The following is a 19,650-nucleotide window of genomic DNA, read 5'->3' as shown; positions in this document are numbered from 1 at the left end:
TCAGTCCGTGCGAGCCAGTCAGTCAGTCAGTCGTGCGTGCCAGTCAGTCAGTCAGTCAGTCAGTCCGTGCGAGCCAGTCAGTCAGTCAGTCCGTGCGAGCCAGTCAGTCAGCCAGTCAGTCAGTCGTGTCCGAGCCAGTCAGTCAGTCAGTCCAGTCAGTCAGTCCGTGCGAGCCAGTCAGTCAGTCAGTCAGTCCGTGCCAGCCAGTCAGTCAGTCAGTCAGTCAGTCAGTCAGTCAGTCAGTCCGTGCAGCCAGTCAGTCCGTCAGTCAGTCAGTCGTGCGAGCCCAGTCAGTCGTCAGCCAGTCCGTCAGCGTGCGAGCCAGTCAGTCAGTCAGTCCGTGCGAGCCAGTCAGTCAGTCAGTCCGTGCGAGCCAGTCAGTCAGTCCGTGCGAGCCAGTCAGTCAGTCAGTCCGTGCGAGCCAGTCAGTCAGTCCGTGCGAGCCAGTCAGTCAGTCAGTCCGTGCGAGCCAGTCAGTCAGTCCGTGCGAGCCAGTCAGTCAGTCAGTCAGTCCGTGCGAGCCAGTCAGTCAGTCAGTCCGTGCGAGCCAGTCAGTCAGTCAGTCCGTGCGAGCCAGTCAGTCAGTCAGTCAGTCAGTCAGTCAGTCAGTCCGTGCGAGCCAGTCAGTCAGTCCGTGCGAGCCAGTCAGTCAGTCAGTCCGTGCGAGCCAGTCAGTCAGTCAGTCCAGTCAGTCAGTCCGTGCGAGCCAGTCAGTCAGTCAGTCCGTGCGAGCCAGTCAGTCAGTCAGTGCGGAGCCAGTCAGTCAGTCCGGGCCAGTCAGTCAGTCAGTGCGAGCCAGTCAGTCCGTCGAGCCAGTCAGTCAGTCAGTCAGTCAGTCAGTCCGTCAGTCCGCGAGCCAGTCAGTCAGTGAGCCAGTCAGTCAGTCGTCCGTGCGAGCCAGTCAGTCAGTCCGTGCGAGCCAGTCAGTCAGTCAGTCAGTCCGTGTCCGAGCCAGTCAGTCAGTCCGTGCGAGCCAGTCAGTCCAGTCCAGTCAGTCAGTCAGCCAGTCAGTCCAGTCCGTGCGAGCCAGTCAGTCAGTCAGCCAGTCAGTCAGTCAGTCAGTCCGTGCGAGCCAGTCAGTCAGTCAGTCCAGTCAGTCAGTCAGTCAGTCCGTCCGCGCGAGCCAGCCAGTCAGTCAGTCCGTGCGAGCCAGTCAGTCAGTCAGTCCGTGCGAGCCAGCCAGTCAGTCAGTCCGTGCGAGCCAGTCAGTCAGTCAGTCAGTCCGAGCCAGTCAGTCAGTCAGTCAGTCAGTCCGTGCGAGCCAGTCAGTCAGTCAGCCAGTCAGTCAGTCAGTCCGTGCGAGCCAGTCAGTCAGTCAGTCAGTGCGAGCCAGTCAGTCAGTCAGTCCGTGCGAGCCAGTCAGTCAGTCCGTGCGAGCCAGTCAGTCAGTCCGTGCGGCCAGTCAGTCAGTCAGTCCGTCAGTCAGTCAGTCCGTGCGAGCCAGTCAGTCAGTCAGTCCGTCAGTCCGTGCGTGCCAGCCAGTCAGTCAGTCAGTCCGTGCGGCGAGCCAGTCAGTCAGTCGTCAGTCAGTCGTCAGTCAGTCCGCAGCCAGTCAGTCAGTCCGTCGAGCCAGTCCGTCAGTCCGTGCGAGCCAGTCAGTCCGTCAGTCAGTCGTGCAGTCAGTCAGTCAGTCAGTCAGTCAGTCGTGCGTCAGCCAGTCAGTCAGTCCGTCAGTCCGTGCAGCCAGTCAGTCAGTCAGTCCGTGCGAGCCAGTCAGTCCGTCAGTCCGTGCAGCCAGTCAGTCAGTCAGTCGTCAGTCGTCAGTCAGTCAGTCAGTCCAGTCAGTCAGTCCGTGCGAGCCAGTCCAGTCAGTCCGTCAGTCGAGCCAGTCCGTCAGTCCGTGCGAGCCAGTCAGTCAGCCAGTCCGTCAGTCCGTGCGAGCCAGCCAGTCAGTCAGTCCGTGCGAGCCAGTCAGTCGTGCGAGCCAGTCAGCCGTCGTCAGTCAGTCGTGCGAGCCAGTCCGTCAGTCCGTCCGTGCGAGCCAGTCAGTCAGTCAGTCCGTGCGAAGCGAGCCAGTCCAGTCAGTCCGTGCGAGCCAGTCAGTCAGTCAGTCAGTCCGTGCGAGCCAGTCAGTCAGTCCGTGCGAGCCAGTCCAGTCAGTCAGTCCCGTGCGAGCCAGTCAGTCAGTCAGTCCGTGCGAGCCAGTCGTCAGTCAGTCCGTGCGAGCCAGTCAGTCAGTCCGTGTCGTCAGTCCAGTCCAGTCAGTCCGTGCGAGCCAGTCAGTCGTCCGTGCGAGCCAGTCCGTGCGAGCCAGTCCGTCAGTCCGTGCGAGCCAGTCCGTCAGTCCGTGCGAGCCAGTCCGTCAGTCCGTCCGTGCCAGTCAGCCAGTCAGTCAGTCAGTCCGTGCGAGCCCAGTCCGTCAGTCCGTGCGAGCCAGTCAGTCAGTCAGTCCGTGCGAGCCAGTCCAGTCAGTCCGTGCGAGCCAGTCCGTCAGTCCAGTCCGTGCGAGCCAGTCCGTCAGTCCGTGCGAGCCAGTCCGTCAGTCCGTGCGAGCCAGTCAGTCAGTCCGTGCGAGCCAGTCCGTCAGTCAGTCCGTGCGAGCCAGTCCGTCAGTCAGTCCGTCAGTCAGTCCGTGCGAGCCAGTCCGTCAGTCAGTCCGTGCGAGCCAGTCCGTCAGTCAGTCCGTGCGAGCCAGTCCGTCAGTCAGTCCGTGCGAGCCAGTCCGTCAGTCCGTGCGAGCCAGTCCGTCAGTCCGTGCGAGCCAGTCCGTCAGTCCGTGCGAGCCAGTCCGTCAGTCCGTGCGAGCCAGTCCGTCAGTCCGTGCGAGCCAGTCCGTCAGTCCGTGCGAGCCAGTCCGTCAGTCCGTGCGAGCCAGAGCCAGTCCGTGCGAGCCAGTCCCGTCCGAGCCAGTCCGTCAGTCCGTGCGAGCCAGTCCAGCCAGTCCGTCAGTCCGTGCGAGCCAGTCCGTCAGTCCGTCGTGCGAGCCAGTCCGTCAGAGCCGTCCGTCAGTCGAGCCAGTCCGAGCCAGTCCGTCAGTCAGTCCGTGCGAGCCAGTCCGTCAGTCCGTCCGTGCGAGCCAGTCCGTCAGTCAGTCCGTGCGAGCCAGTCCAGTCCGTCCGTGCGAGCCAGTCCGTCGAGCCAGTCCGTCCGTGCGTGCGAGCCAGTCCGTCAGTCCGTCCGTGCGAGCCAGTCCGTCAGTCCGTCGAGCCAGTCCGCCAGTCCGCCAGTCCGTCGTCCGTGCGAGCCAGTCCGTCCGTGCAGTCAGTCCCAGTCCGTGCGAGCCAGTCCGTCCGTGCGAGCCAGTCCGTCCGTGCGAGCCAGTCCGTCCGTGCGAGCCAGTCCAGTCCGTCCGTGCGAGCCAGTCCGTCAGTCCGTGCGAGCCAGTCCGTCCGTGCGAGCCAGTCCCGTCAGTCAGTCCAGTCCGTGCGAGCCAGTCCGTCAGTCAGTCAGTCCGTCCAGCGTGCGAGCCAGTCCGTCAGTCCGTGCGAGCCAGTCAGTCCGTGCGAGCCAGTCCCAGTCAGTCAGTCAGTCCGTGCGAGCCGTCCGTCAGTCAGTCAGTCCGTGCGAGCCAGTCCAGTCAGTCAGTCAGTCCGTGCGAGCCCAGTCCAGTCAGTCAGTCAGTCCGTGCGAGCCAGTCCAGTCCGTGCGAGCCAGTCAGTCAGTCCGTGCGAGCCAGTCCGTCGTCAGTCCGTGCGAGCCAGTCAGTCAGTCGTCCGCGGCGAGCCAGTCCGTCAGTCAGAGCCAGTCCGCCAGTCAGTCCGTGCGAGCCAGTCCGTCAGTCAGTCCGTGCGAGCCAGTCCGTCAGTCAGTCCGTGCGAGCCAGTCCGTCAGTCAGTCCGTGCGAGCCAGTCCGTCAGTCAGTCAGCCAGTCCGTGCAGCCAGTCCGCCAGTCAGTCAGTCCGTGCGAGCCAGTCCGTCAGTCAGTCCGTGCGAGCCAGTCCGTCAGTCAGTCCGTGCGAGCCAGTCCGTCAGTCAGTCCGTGCGAGCCAGTCCGTCAGTCAGTCCGTGCGAGCCAGTCCGTCAGTCAGTCCGTGCGAGCCAGTCCGTCAGTCAGTCCGTGCGAGCCAGTCCGTCAGTCAGTCCGTGCGAGCCAGTCCGTCAGTCAGTCCGTGCGAGCCAGTCCGTCAGTCAGTCCGTGCGAGCCAGTCCGTCAGTCAGTCCGTGCGAGCCAGTCCGTCAGTCAGTCCGTGCGAGCCAGTCCGTCAGTCAGTCCAGTCCAGTCAGTCAGTCCGTGCGAGCCAGTCCAGTCAGTCCGTGCGAGCCAGTCAGTCAGTGCGAGCCAGTCCGTCAGTCAGTCCGTGCGAGCCAGTCCGTCAGTCAGTCCGTGCGAGCCAGTCCGTCAGTCAGTCCGTGCGAGCCAGTCCGTCAGTCAGTCAGTCCGTGCGAGCCAGTCCGTCAGTCAGCCAGTCAGTCCGTGCGAGCCAGTCCGTCAGTCAGTCAGTCCGTGCGAGCCAGTCCGTCAGTCAGTCCGTGCGAGCCAGTCCGTCAGTCAGTCAGTCGTGCGAGCCAGTCCGTCCAGTCAGTCAGCCGTCCGCGAGCCAGTCCAGCCAGTCCGTCAGTCCGTCCGCGCGAGCCAGTCCGTCAGTCAGTCAGTCCGTGCGAGCGAGTCCGTCAGTCAATCCGTCAGTCCGTGCGAGCGAGTCCGTCCGTGCGAGCGAGTCCGTCCGTCCGTGCGAGCGAGTCCGTCCGTCCGTCCGTCCGTGCGAGCGAGTCCGTCCGTCCGAGCGAGTCCGTCCGTGCGAGCGAGTCCGTGCGAGTGAGCGAGTCCGTCCGTCCGAGTGAGTCCTTCCGTGCGTCCGTGCGAGCGAGTCCGTCCGTCCGAGTGAGTGAGTCCGTCCGTGCGAGTGAGTCCGAGTGAGTCCGTCCGTCCGTGCGAGTGAGTCCGTCCGTCCGTCCAGGCGAGTGAGTCCGTCCGTCCGTCCGTGCGAGTGAGTCCGTCCGTCCGTCCGTGCGAGTGAGTCCGTCCGTCCGTGCGAGTGAGTCCCTCAGTCCGTGCGAGTTGAGTCCCTCAGTCCGTGCGAGTGAGTCCCTCAGTCCGTGCGAGTGAGTCCGTCAGTCCGTGCGAGTGAGTCCGTCAGTCCGTGCGAGTGAGTCCGTCAGTCCGTGCGAGTGAGTGTCCCCCGTGCGAGTGAGTCAGTCAGTCCGTCCGTGTGTGTGAGGTGAGTGAGTGAGTCTGTTCTACTGGCGTCCTGTGGGGAAATTAATGGGCCTCCTGTTTGCTGCATCTGAATCTCACTGTCAAACTCCACAGTACAGCTTGTGTGTGTGTTTGGCCAGTTCATTCAGGGCTGTGTGTGTGGGCTTGGAGCTGATAAGCTGTTTACTAAAACTAGCAATTAAAAGTTGATCAAGCTGTCAATTCAAATGGAATGAAATGGAACTGAAAAGTAATTAAAAGCATAGTGTGCAAACTTCAACTTTCTTTTAGCTCCCCATTACCAATGCACATCATTTAATTAGTTTAGCAGTTCTCACCCTGACTTATACAGTCAATATATGCTTACACGTATACAGTAGCCACACACCTTTGCACAGGTGATAGTCCATGTTTACATTTTTAGGTGAGCAGTTACAGTGCATTTGGAAAGTATTCAGACCCCTTTTTCCACATTTTGTTACATTACAGCCGTAGTCTAAAATTAATTAAATGTACTTTTTTCCTCATCAATCTACACACACTACCCCATAATGACAAAGCAAAAACAGGTTTTTAGATTTTTTTGCAAATGTATCAAAAACAAAATATCAATACCTTATTTATATAAAGTATTCAGACTCTTTGCTATTGAGTTCAGATGCATCCTGTTTCTATTGATCATCCTTGAAATGATTCTACAACTTGTTTGAAGTCCACCTGTGGTAAATTCAATTGATTGGACATGATTTGGAAAGGCACACGCCTGTCTATATTAGGTCCCACAGTTGACAGTGCATGTCAGAGAAAAAAACAAGCCATGAGGTCGAAGAAATTGTCCGTAGATCTCTGAGACCGAATTGTGTCTAGGCACAGATCTGGGGAAGGGTACCAAAAAGATTCTGCAGCATTGAAGGTCTACAAGAACACAGTGGCCTCCATCATTCTTATATGTAAGAAGTTTTGGAACCACCAAGACTCTTCCTAGATCTGGCCGCCCGGCCAAACTGAGCGATCGGGAGAGAAGGCGGCAGGTAGCCTAGTGGTTAGAGTGTTGGACTAGTAACCGAAAGGTTGTAAGATCGAATCTCCGAGCTGACAAGGTAATCTTTCGTTCTGCCCCTGAACTAGGCAGTTAACCCACCGTTCTTAGGCCGTCATTGAAAATAAGAATATGTTCTTAACTGACTTGCCTAGTTAAATAAAGGTAAAATAAATAACAAGGGCCTTAGTCAGGGAGTTAACCATCTCTACAGCACTCCACCAATCAAGCCTTTATGGTAGAGTGGCCAGACGGAAGCCATTCCTCAGTAAAAGGCACATGACACCCCACTTGGAGATTGCCAAAAGGCAGCTAAAGACTAGTCAGGATCGAGGGAAAAATGAACAGAGCAAAGTACAGAGATCCTTGATGAAAACCTTCTCCAGAGCGCTCAGGACCTCAGACTGGGGGCGAAGGTTGACCTTCCAACAGGACTATGACCCTAAGCACAATGTCCTTGAGTGGCCCAGCCAGAGCCTGGACTTGAACCCAATCGAACATCTCTGTGCAGCGACGCTCGCCATCCAATCTGACGGAGCTTAAGAGGATCTGCAGAAGATAATAGGAGAAACTCCCCAAATACAGGTGTGCCAAGCTTGTGGAATTTCTGTCAAAGGTGCTTCAACCTGTTTTTGCTTTCTCTTCATGGCGTATTGTGTGTAGATTAATTAGGGGGGGAAATGATTTAATCCATTTTAGAATAGGTCTGTGAAGTAACAAAGTGTGGAAAAGTCAAGATGTCTGAATACTTTCCAAATGCATTGTGTTAAACTAGGACAGGGAGGCAATTGGATAGAGACTGCTTGGTAGGTGTTTTAGATTTAGCTGTAGAATAATTTACTGGGATCTTTGAGTGTCTAATTAGTGAGTTTAGAGTGGCTGGTGGATTGGTTCTATATTGCCAGTTTATTCCCAATCAGGAATTGGCACATTTGGCCGTAGGCTGTGCTAGCACTCTAATAATGAGCCTGCTTGCTTCTATCGCACTCACTACACAGTACGGACTGGGAAATATGAAATATGTATATATATATATATATATATATATATATATATATACATACACACACACACACACACACACACACACACACACACACACACACACACACACACACACACACACACACACACAGAGAGAGACTACACTGTATGAACCGAGAGTGGGACACACAGACAGTACTGACTGGGATTGGGAAACACAGACAACACACACACAGATGTTCTGGGCCTGGATTGGTTCGATACTCCCACAAAATCTGTGGCGAGCGGTCACGTTCCATCCATACAGTGTTCACGGTATGGTCCTCTACATCTGGAACTAACTATGTTTTTAGTCAGGGGGTTAGGCACATGGGTGTTTCAGAATGTAAAGTGATGTTTTTGGTTGGAATTAGTCAGTTGTACATGATGATGATGAATAGGTGGCGACGAAGCTTGAATGAGGCAGTCGTATCTAGGACATTTTTTAGATGGTCCCTTCAAATGGAATTTTGTTTTTTTTTAAATCCAAAACATATTTGTGGTCAAACACGTTTTAAAGTCAGCAGAGGTTCGGGAGAGAAGGGCTTTCATAAATGTTATGTTTCTGCTTCCAGCCCCCTCTGGACCTTTCCCATTCCTCCACTCACATCAGCACCACCTGATTGACATCCTGGGGAGAACCCTTTGATACCTGCATGGGTCTGTCTTTGTGGGGGAGTAGGGCTGGGACATTCCAGTAACTTCACCCAAATTCACAGGTTTTCCAGAAATCCCAGTTGGAGGATTCCAAGAACATTCCAACCACGGTTTCTGGAAAACCTGGGGATTTTGGGAAAGTTACTAGGATTTTTCAACCCCAGGGGTGAGAAAAACAGGAACCTGAGATTGGTTCTGGAGGTGTGTTCTCTTTTTGAATGCCTGGGGGATTAAGTGTGTTTAAGACTTGTCATTGTAATTGAGTTGGAATCTTGCCTGGTGATGTCAAATGGATTTTGTTACTCAAAGTTTGGCCTTTCGCTCATAGAAACAATGTGATAATCCCAGAGTGCACACTGATGGACTGATCGCAGGCCTGTTCATAAACTCAGTCACAGGAAATAACTCCAACAAACTGAGGCCAGTTGAAAAGACAACCATGTAGAATGTTCTTCTCTCTAACGTGAGTTGTGATGTCTACTGTTGGTAGTTTCTCTTAACCACATCTAACTGTAGGCCGTCATTGTAAATAAGAATTTGTTCTTCACTGACTTGCCTAGTTAAATAAAGGTATTTAAACTGTTAGCTGTATTTGTGGCGTTTCACTTATTGCTGAAGATGTATAACCATGCTGGTGTTTGTTGCTTGGAGACAGTGATTTTTAATGAAATGAATGTTAACAGCTGCATATGGTAGTATCTCAAGTAGCCTACAGTAACGTTAACTCTTCAGTGAGTTACTGCTGCTTGGACCCCGGAGACGACTCCTGGCAGGGACAGCTGCATCTCCTATTGGAAGATTTACAGTGCATACATCTGATTAACAATAAAGCCAGCCAGAGACGTTTTAAGAAATGAAGAAGAAAATACATAAACAAAGCACTGAAGATTTTCAAGAAGATTATTAAAGGATGGCAACATCATATTTACAACATGTATGCATTAGCTCAAGGTGAATATTGGGGCAGGCATACATTTGCATGAATTAGCATGTTTAAGAAGTTCGGGACGCTGGCTCCTCGTTATCTACAGACAAAGTCGATAAATCAAAACAAAAGGGGGTCTAGCCACTTAAAGTGAACGTGTTTGCCACAGAGACACATTGTGTGTGTTTGAGTCCTGGGAATTGTGTGTGTGCGTGCGTGTGTGTGCAGGAGCCGTGCGGAAGAGGGTGAAACTGTGCCGCTCCTAATTCAGAAATGCATATTTATAAATTGGTTGGTGCTCTCAGGACTTGGCCTTGGGGGAAATAATTGGTTGGACAGGAGGACGCTCCACTCGCCAGGGAGAGAGGATGAGAGGAAATCAGCCCTACAGTCATTTAGACTAGAGAGAAAGAATGAGTACAAAACAACACACTGCACTAATATCCATTCCTTTACTCGCTTAGTTTAAAGATCTGTCAAGATGGTGTGTATAGTATTGTCTTTCTCTCTTTTGCCCTCTTTCTTTTTTTTCTCTGCCTCTTTTTGTATTTCTCTCTCTGGCTGTCTCTCTCTGAATGAATGAACAAAAATATAAATGCAACAATTTAATAATTTTATAGTTTTATTTTATAGACTTATAGTTAATTGAAGGAAATCGGTCAATTGAAATAAATAAATTAGGCCCTAATCAATGGATTTCACATGACTGGGGAAGGGCGCAGCGATGGGTGGGCCTATGCTCTTCCAGGCCCACCCATTGCTGCGCCAATCAGAATTAGAGCGAGAGAGGGCTAGCCAACTAGCTGTCAGTCAGAGGCTCCTGCTACTCCACCGTTCGTTCTTTCGCCCAGTGCCATGTTGAAACCACAATCATCCTTCAGCCTTCCACCGGCTTAAGTGGACTCTAATAAAGTTGCTCTTTGATGCATTAATAATTTAACCACCTCCTGCCTTCATCAGAGTTGGGTTGGGTTGTCAGGGCCTCGGGGCTGACTCCTGCCTTCATCAGAGTTGGGTTGGGTTGTCAGGGCCACGGGGCTGACTCCTGCCTCTTCTCTCCTCTTTGGCCCCAGTCCCTGGATGACACGCAGCACTCAAATTCTTTATTTTTCTGAGTGTCAGAGCGAAACTGGGAGGAAGAGTAGAGTGATGACATATTTTTAATGAATCCTTAAATAAATTATATTGCTGTCTAAGCTCAAGACATCCCAATCCACTCCGAGAGAGAGACTGAGTGAGAGAGAAAGAGTTGAGAGAGAGAGCATGAAGTAAAAGAAGGCTATAAAGTGAGTGAGAGGGAGATTGATGGACAGATGGGGACAGAGCACACACCTGGACCTGCAGTTCTGTGTCTCTTTCCCTCGGAGTGAGGGTGGCCGGAGCAGTTAACTGCCCACTCTGACGGCTGAATGTCTGTGTGTGTCCGAGTAGTGGGCGGTCGACTGGTCACGGATGCTGTCTTTCAGAAGGGCCATTTCTCTCCTTATCAACGTCGGTCGCCGGAAGATTGAGGCCTGTCTGTCACCTACGCTCTGTTACCATAGAGAAGTCAAGCAAGAAGTCAAGCGGTGGGCAGGTTGATTGACATCTGTTCCCACCACTCAGGATTTAACCTCTCTCCTACTGGCAGTCAAACGCCTCCCCCTTCCCACACCCTGTCTGCAGCCACCCACTAGGCAATAGTAAATCATCCCCCATATAGCAGGGATCATCAACTAGATTCAGCCGCTGGATTATTTTTTTCTTGAGCGGGGGGCCCGGGATATAATTGCAAATCATTTGTAGACTGAAAATTGACCACAAGAAGCTCAAACAGATATAATGTTTGACTAAAATAATAATTTCAGCCCTTTGCTTTCATTTATATACAATCAAGTGTCTATTGGGAATACTTGAACAGATTTCTTTAATTTAAAATCACTTAGAGCTAATTTCCTGGTGTTTTTGATATTTTGTGTTCAACAAATAAAATTCCCCCAAAAATGCTAAATTAAAAAAATTATACTTTAAATTTTTTGCTCAGAAGACAGTTGGGAAACCTGTCCTATAATATGAGGGAAGTGGTCTGGCAATCACTTGTAGATAGGTGTGTGTGTGCGTGCGTGCGGCGGAGTGGTTTGTCAGTGTTCTCAATGTTCTTTCCACTTTCCACTCAATAAGGCCAACCAATGTTTGTCTTTACCCCGACCCCTAAACCAGTCAGATGTGACCATCCCTCCCGTCTGCTCTGTCCTGACGTGTGTGTTAGACTTGTATCATCATGATCCCATGTCTGTCTTTGTAATGACTCCCATAATTACTCTGTGATTTTGAACCTTTTCTTATTATCTTCCTCCCTCTCACTCTCTCGCTGTCGTTCTCTGTTGCACCCTCTCTCGCTCTCTCGCTGTCGTTCTCTGTTGCACCCTCTCTCGCTCTCTCGCTGTCGTTCTCTGTTGCACCCTCTCTCGCTCTCTCGCTGTCGTTCTCTGTTCCACCCTCTCTCGCTCTCTCGCTGTCGTTCTCTGTTGCACCCTCTCTCGCTCTCTCGCTGTCGTTCTCTGTTCCACCCTCTCTCGCTCTCTCGCTGTCGTTCTCTGTTGCACTCTTGGTCTCTTTCTGTGTCGGTCTCTCTCTCTCTCGCTCTCTCTCTTTCATCCCCCCCAGATTGGTCAGTTGGTGTTTAAGGGGATGCAGCGTCTGAACAGGATCCAGTCCATAGTGTTTGAGACAGCCTACAACACCAATGAGAACCTGCTCATCTGTGCCCCCACCGGGGCCGGCAAGACCAACATCGCCATGCTGACAGTCCTCCATGAGATCAGACAGCACCTCCAACCTGGAGGGGTCATCAAGAAGGATGAGTTCAAGGTACCACTCAGCAAGACATACAAACATACAGTAGAACACATTTATTATTGGTTGTCCTTATAAAGCCACACCCCCCACACACATACACACATGTTCTAATACACACACATTCTAACACCACACACCCGATGCAAGCCAGTGACGATAGACACTTTTTCATACATTTCCATTAAACTTTCTTAATCTAAGTGGCCTGTTTCAGATTTTTCAATAAATAGTGATTTATGCTGGTTGCCAGGGAACAAGTGATACTCTGCTGTACACTCATTTATCATGACTGTGACCTTTCACTTCCTCTCACTTTCTTTCTCTCCTTCTCCCCCCCGCTCTCCCTTTTCTCTCTTTATATATTTATCTCCCTCCCTCTTTCTCTCTCTCCTCTCCTACTCGCTCCCTCCCTTTCCTCCATCTTTCTCTCCATCTCTCTCTCCCTCCCTCTGTAGATAGTGTATGTAGCTCCTATGAAGGCCCTGGCAGCAGAGATGACGAACTACTTCAGTAAGCGGTTGGAGCCACTGGGCATTGCTGTCAAAGAGCTCACTGGAGACATGCAGCTAACCAAAGGGGAGATCCTGCGTACACAGGTACTGTACGAACACACATGGGTGCGCAAGCACACACAGTTTCTGCGTAGGCTTTCTCTATGCTCCATTGGTCCAGAGTGGAGTTGTGTTCTGCCTCACGACTGTTCGCTAGCGCCTCCCAGTGGTTGGCTTTCAGCTCAGCTCGGCTCTCTGGAATACAGTAGCTCCGTACCCTCTTCACACTGAGCACGTTTACATGCGCTAATAATTCGATATTAAACAGATTATGAAAGTAGGTCGGTTATGGCAATAGTCATGTAAGCACTTTACTCTGCTTATTTTAATCGGTCAAAATCATAGTAAGCATACACCGATTAAAACACCCGGTGTTCTGAGCAATCCTTTGAATTATTAGGACATGTAAATAAATAAAAAAACACCTTAAATAAAGTTATAACACTGTATTTCAAAATTATTTTGCAAGAGTGATGTTACTGTTTTTTTGGCAGGAGTAGTGTAAAGCTTGCAGCCATCGGCACAGTGGAAACGCATTCTCTGGAGTGATGAATCACACTTCACTATCTGGCAGTCTGATGAATAATCTGGGTTTGGCGAATGCCAGGAGAATGCTAACTGCCCGAATGCATAGTGCCAACTGTAAAGTTTGGTGGAGGCGGAATAATGGTCTGGGGCTGTTTTTCATGGTTCAGGCTAGGCCCCTTAGTTCCATTGAAGGCTAACCTTAACGCTACAGCAATGGCATTCTAGACGATTCTGTACTTCCAACTTTGTGGCAACAGTTTGGGGAAAGCCCTTTCCTGTCAGCATGACAATGTCCTGTTAGCACAAAGCGTGGTCCATACAAAAATGGTTTGTCGAGATCGATGTGGAAGAACTTGACTGGCCTGCACAGAGCTCTGACCTAAACCCCATCGAACACCTTTGAGATGAATTGGAACGCCGACTGCGAGCCAGGCCTAATCGCCCAACATCAGTGCCCGACCTCACTATGCTGTTGTGGCTGTATGGAAGCAAGTCCCCGCAGCAATGTTCCAACATCTAGTGGAAAACCTTCCCAGACAAGTGGAGACTGTTATAGCAGCAAAGGGGGGACCAACTCCATATTAATTAGAGGTCGACCGATTAATCAGAAAGGCCGATTTAATTAGGGCCAATGTCAAGATTTCATAACAATCGGAAATCTTTATTTTTGGGTGCCGATTTGCCAATGTTTTTTGTTGTTTTGTTTTTTTTCAATGACGGCCTAGGAACGGTGGGTTAACTGCCTTGTTCAGGGTCAGAAAGTCTTTTCACCTTGTCAGCTTGGGGGATCTTGCAACCTTACAGTTAACTAGTCCAACGCAATAACGACCTGCCTCTCTCTCGTTGCACTCTACAAGGAGACTGCCTGTTACGCAAATGCAGTAAGCCAAGGTAAGTTGCTAGCTAGCATTAAACTTATCTTATAAAACTACACATGGTTGATGATATTACTAGATATTATCTAGAGTGTCCTGTTGCATATAATCTGACTGAGCATACAATCATCTAATTATCTGACTGAGCGGTGGTAGGCAGAAGCAGGTGCGTAAACATTCATTCAAACAGCACTTTCGTGCGTTTTGCCAGCAGCTCTTCCTTGGGGGTCAAGCATTGCGCTGTTTATGACTTCAAACCTATCAACTCCCGAGATGAGGCTGGTGTGACCGAAGTGAAATGGCTGGCTAGTTATCGCTCGCTAATAGCGTTTCAAACTTCACTTGCTCTGAGCCTTGGAGTGGTTGTTCCCCTTGCTCTGCATGGGTAACGCTGCTTCGATGTGGTGGCTGTTGTCATTGTGTTGCTGGTTCGAGCCCAGGGAGGAGCGAGGAGAGGGACGGAGGCTATACTGTTAAACTGGCAATACTAAAGTGCCTATAAGAACATCCAATAGTCAAAGGTTAATGAAATACAAATGGTATAGAGGGAAATAGTCCTATAATAACTACAACCTAAAACTTCTTACCTGGGAATATTGAAGACTCATGTTAGGAGGAACCACCAGCTTTCATATGTTCTCATGTTCTGAGCACATATTGCCCTTTTACGTTCTTCTCCAACACTTTGTTTTTGCATTATTTAAACCAAATTGAACATGTTTCATTATCTACTTGAGGCTAAATTGATTTTATTGATGTATTATATTAAGTTAAAATATGTGTTCATTTAGTATTGTTGTAATTGTCATTATTACAAATACATTTTTTAAATCGTCCGATTAATCGGTATCGGCCTTTTTTGGTCCTCCAATAATCGGTATCGGTATCTGCCTTGAAAAATCATAATTGGTCGACCTCTAATATTACTGCCCATGATTTTGGAATGAGATGTTCGACAAGCAGTTGTCCACATACTTTTGTTCATGTAGTGTATGTTTGAATTCATCTATATTCCAACAGTGTGCAACAATTTATCATAACCATTACAGATAACTAATTGCCTCATATATTCAAAAAACAAGAAAAACAAGTGCCATTTAAGATTAATTTATTGAAACCATAAGATCAACTGGTTATATTATATCGTGGAACATAATCTTCAAAAAGGTAGTAACCTTAGCAGTGGCGCTTGCTTATAGAAGCATGGCTGTGCAATGGCATAGCCTTGTTTTGTTCATTTAGCAGACAAGACACTCTTATTTCTCGAGCCCTTATCGCAGTCAATACACGCCTATGTTATATAACAGAATAAAATATAACAGAATAGTGAGAAGTGATTATTTGAAACGAGGCTCAATTTGGCGAATTGGGAAAAAAAAGTCTGGGTTATTAAAAACGTGTTAATTAATAAGAAGGGACTAGAAGTGTCTTATGGTGAGCTACTGAGTGGCTAGGACAGCCCCATACTATTGTGAAGGACTTAATTCTTCCTGCTGCCACAGTTATGGCTGGGACAATTTGGCATGGAATGTAGCTTGTGTATCCCATCAGTTATATTTGTTTTTATAGGCATTTATTTCTGTACACTCAGCATGCGTGTGTAGAGGGAGCGGTCGCAACGCAATTGAGTGAGTGAGACACGGAGGGGAATGGGAATTTAGGGAGAACTGTTTGATGCTTTTAGCGTGGTTTATTTTTTGTTGTGCCCCACAAATGCTCATGTTCAAATGGAAAACTAGAGGCAAAGCAAATTAAAGTTGTCTTTAAAATAAAACTTAGACCACATACACTGAACAAAATTATAAACGCAATATGATTTTAATGAGTTACAGTTCAAATAAGGAAATCAGTCAATTGAAATAAATGCATTAATCCATTATCTATGGATTTCACATGACTGGGAATACACATGTGACTCGTTTCAGGAAACTAGGAGTATGTCGCGGCCAATACCATTTGAACATAAACTTTTTTTAATCAAAATGAGTTTTTTGACAGAAATGTCTTCCGAAATGTGGATTTTCATCTTCCTTAATATCAAACGTGTATTTTTTATTTATTTTATTTTCTATTTATTTATTTATTTCACCTTTATTTAAACCAAGTTGAGAATAAGTTTTCATTTACAATTGCGACCTGGCCAAGATAAAGCAAAGCAGTTCGACAAACACAACAACACAGAGTTACACACGGAGTAAAACAAAAATACAGTCAATAATACAGTAAGTCTATATACAATGTGAGCAAGTGAGGTGATATAAGGGAGGTAAAGGCAAAAAAAAAACGCCATGGTAGCGAAATAAATACAATATAGCAAGTAAAACACTGGAATGGTTGATTTGCAGTGGGAGAATGTGCAAAGTACAGAGAGAAATAAATGTGGTGCAAAATAAATAAATACAGTATGGAAAGAGGTAGTTGTTTGGGCTAAATTATAGATGGGCTATGTACAGGTGCAGTAATCTGTGTGCTGCTCTGACAGCTGGTGCTTAAAGCTAGTGAGGGAGATAAGTGTTTCCAGTTTCAGAGATTTTTGTAGTTTGTTCCAGTCATTGGCAGCAGAGAACTGGAAGGAGAGGCGGCAAAAAGGAAGAATTGGTTTTGAGGGTGACCAGAGAGATATACCTGCTGGAGCGCGTCCTACAGGAGGGTGCTGCTATGGTGACCAGCCAGCTGAGATAAGTGTGGACTTTACCTAGCAGGGTCTTGTAGATGACCTGGAGCCAGTGGGTTTGGCGACGAGTATGAAGCGAGGGCCAGCCAACGAGAGTGTACAGGTCGCAGTGGTGGGTAGTATATGGGGCTTTTGTGACAAAACGGATGGCACTGTGATAGACTGCATCCAATTTATTGAGTAGGGTATTGGAGGCTATTTTGTAAATGACATCGCCGAAGTCGAGGATCGGTAGGATGGTCAGTTTTACGAGGGTATTTTTGGCAGCATGAGTGAGCTTTGTTGCGAAATAGGAAGCCAATTCTAGATTTAACTTTGGATTGGAAATGTTTGATGTGAGTCTGGAAGGAGAGTTTACAGTCTAACCACACACCTAGGTATTTGTAGTTGTCCACATTTTCTAAGTCAGAACCGTCCAGAGTAGTGATGTTGGACAGGCGGGAAGGTGCAGGCAGCGATTGGTTGAAGAGCATGCATTTAGTTTTACTTGTATTTAAGAGCAATTGGAGGCCACGGAAGGAGAGTTGTAATTGCATTGAAGCTCATCTGGAGGGTTGTTAACACAGTGTCCAAAGAAGGGCCAGAAGTATACAGAATGGTGTCGTCTGCGTAGAGGTGGATCAGAGATTCACCAGCAGCAAGAGCGACATCATTGATGTATACAGAGAAGAGAGTCGGTCCAAGAATTGAACCCTGTGGAACTCCCATAGAGACTGCCAGAGTCCCGGACAACAGACCCTCCGATTTGACACACTGAACTCTATCAGAGAAGTAGTTGGTGAACCAGGCTAGGCAATCATTTGACAAACCAAGGCTGTCGAGTCTGCCGGTGAGGATGTGGTGATTGACAGAGTCGAAAGCCTTGGCCAGGTCAATGAATACGGCTGCACAGTATTGTTTCTTATCGATGTCGGTTAAGATATCGTTTAGGACCTTGACCGTGGCTGAGGTGCATCCATGAACAGCTCTGAAACCAGATTGCATAGCGGAGAAGGTATGGTGGGATTCAAAATGGTCGGTAATCTGTTTGTTGACTTGGCTTTCGAAAACCTTAAAGGCAGGGTAGGATAGATATAGGTCTGTAGCAGTTTGGGTCAAGAGTGTCCCCCCCTTTGAAGAGGGGGATGACCGCAGCTGCTTTCCAATCTTTGGGAATCTCAGACGACACGAAAGAGAGGCTGAACAGGCTAGTAATAGGAGTGGCAACAATTTCGGCAGATCATTTTAAAAAGAAAAGGTCCAGATTGTCTAGCCCGGCTGATTTGTAGGGGTCCAGATTTTGCAGCTCTTTTAGAACATCAGCTGACTGGATTTGGGAGAAGGAGAAATGGGGAAGGCTTGGGTGAGTTGAATGGGGGGGTGCAATGTCATCTGTAAATACGAATACAATTGTTAAGTTACTAGCCTAGTTGGTTTAGCCACAGACAAAATACAGCAACTTTCCAGCTAGCTATGATTTGCTGAGATGAGTGTATCATGTAGTAGAACTGAAAAAAATGTTGCTCTCCTCTTTCTGGGGGACCAAGTTTTGAAATCAGTGGAAATGGAGCATGATTGCTAAGGGCAACCATGGCATCTGTGACGAGGAGTAGCGTCCACCAATTATGTATACTGGTAAGATAGTCTAGCTAGCTACATTTTCAGATATTACATATTTCTAATTTGGCAAAGTTGTTTTCATTTCAAGTTAGTGTGCTGTTAGCTAGCTAGCTAATGTTACCTGTATGTTCTTATTATTTGTATCTCAGAGCCATTTGCTTTGCTAGTTATAGCCTAATGATAGCTAGCTAACATTGAACCTGGTTGGTTAGCTACCTGCAGATTCATGCAGGGTAGTAAAGTCATGAGTTGGGATTATGGTTCATTGTCTACCTAGCTAGCTAAATGTCTTAACAAAAGACCCCACTGTGCAAGTAACCATTTCAATAGAATGTCACTGCGACAACTGATGATAGCCAGAGCGAATTTTCCAGCCACGTCTATCTACTACGATTTCAGTCACTCTCGTCTGAGTGTGCCAGAGCGCTCAACACCCGTTGAACAACCTAACCCGCTCTGCTAGGGCGAGTAAAATGGTCAGTGAGCTGTTCTCACATCTGGAAGTAGCTAGCAAGGTAGCCAATGTTAGCCAGTTAGCTTGGGTGCTTGACTGATGTTTTTAGGACAGAATGCTCAGCTCAACCTTTAAGGAGATGGGTGGGGCTAAAGCTTAAGAGGGTGTGAATGATGCTGAATGGGTGTAGATAAAGAAGAGCTCTCCTGTAGGTGCGAAAAAAACATTAAATTAACTGATAACAGTTCTGGTGGACATTCCTGCAGTCAGCATGCCAATTGCACGCTCCCTCAACTTGACATCTGTGGCATTGTGTTGTGTGACAGAACTGCACATTTTAGTGTGGCTTTTATTTTTATATTTTTTATTTTAACCTTTTATTTAACTAGGCAAGTCCCCAGCACAAGGTGCACCTGTGTAATGATCATGCTTTTTAATCATCTTCTTGATATGCCACACCTGTCATGCTGTGTTGTCGTCTTAGGTCTCTCTTTATGTAGTGTTGTGGTGTCTCTTGTCATGATGTTTGTTTTGTCCTATTTTTAATTAAATTTTTTAGCCCCTGTCCCCGCAGGAGGCATTTTGCCTCTTGGTAGGCCGTCATTGTAAATAAGAATTTGTTCTTGACTGACTTGCGTAGTTAAATAAAGGTTCAATAAAATGAATTAAAACCTGTCAGGTAAATGTAAATCTTAGCAAAGTACGTTTTACAGTATTGGGGGGGGGGGGTGTTCATCTCTTGTTAAAGATTGAGTTTTGACGTCCGTTCGAGTACTCATGCCCATCCCTAGCATGTAACCGTACTCACTGTAGTGCCAACCACAGACACACAAACAGACTATAGTGCCAACTCCAACTATACTGTTCTGGCTCAGATCTCTTTCTTTACATTGTCCATTCCAGTAACTATGGTACGTAAAACAGGCTAGCCCAGTACAGCTTGGCTTGGTTTGGCTCGATAGGCTCAGTAGTGTGAAAAGGGTATCTGTCATAGCAGCTTATGGCTGTTATAGAGTAGCAGGGTTTACACAGCAGAGGGAGATCACATCAGCACTAGACTATCTGGGACAGAGATCCACAGGGCCAATGCCCGTGTCTGGGACAGAGATCCACAGGGCCAATGCCCGTGTCTGGGACAGAGATCCACAGGGCCAATGCCCGTGTCTGGGACAGAGATCCACACGGCCAATACCAGTGTCTGGGACAGAGATCCACACGGCCAATACCAGTGTCTGGGACAGAGATCCACACGGCCAATACCAGTGTCTGGGACAGAGATCCACACGGCCAATACCAGTGTCTGGGACAGAGATCCACACGGCCAATACCAGTGTCTGGGACAGAGATCCACACGGCCAATACCAGTGTCTGAGACAGAGATCCACACGGCCAATACCAGTGTCTGGGACA

The 19,650-nt window shown here is 48.6% G+C and overlaps 1 protein-coding gene across 2 annotated transcripts in view; it reads left to right on the top strand.

Moving 5' to 3' along the window:
- Positions 1-19,650, top strand: part of ascc3 (activating signal cointegrator 1 complex subunit 3) — a 161,391-nt gene that overhangs the window by 42,356 nt on the left and 99,385 nt on the right. For both annotated transcript variants that reach the window (XM_052489893.1, XM_052489894.1), the window contains exons 10-11: positions 11,368-11,571; positions 12,015-12,155. In XM_052489893.1, the coding sequence (XP_052345853.1) occupies positions 11,368-11,571; positions 12,015-12,155 (345 nt within the window). The remainder of the gene's footprint in view (positions 1-11,367; positions 11,572-12,014; positions 12,156-19,650) is intronic.

This window comes from Oncorhynchus keta, chromosome 31 (assembly GCF_023373465.1).
Source record: "Oncorhynchus keta strain PuntledgeMale-10-30-2019 chromosome 31, Oket_V2, whole genome shotgun sequence".
NCBI lineage: Eukaryota > Metazoa > Chordata > Actinopteri > Salmoniformes > Salmonidae > Oncorhynchus > Oncorhynchus keta.
The sequence above is the reverse complement of the archived record's forward strand: the minus strand, read 5'-3'. Positions and strand labels throughout refer to the sequence as shown.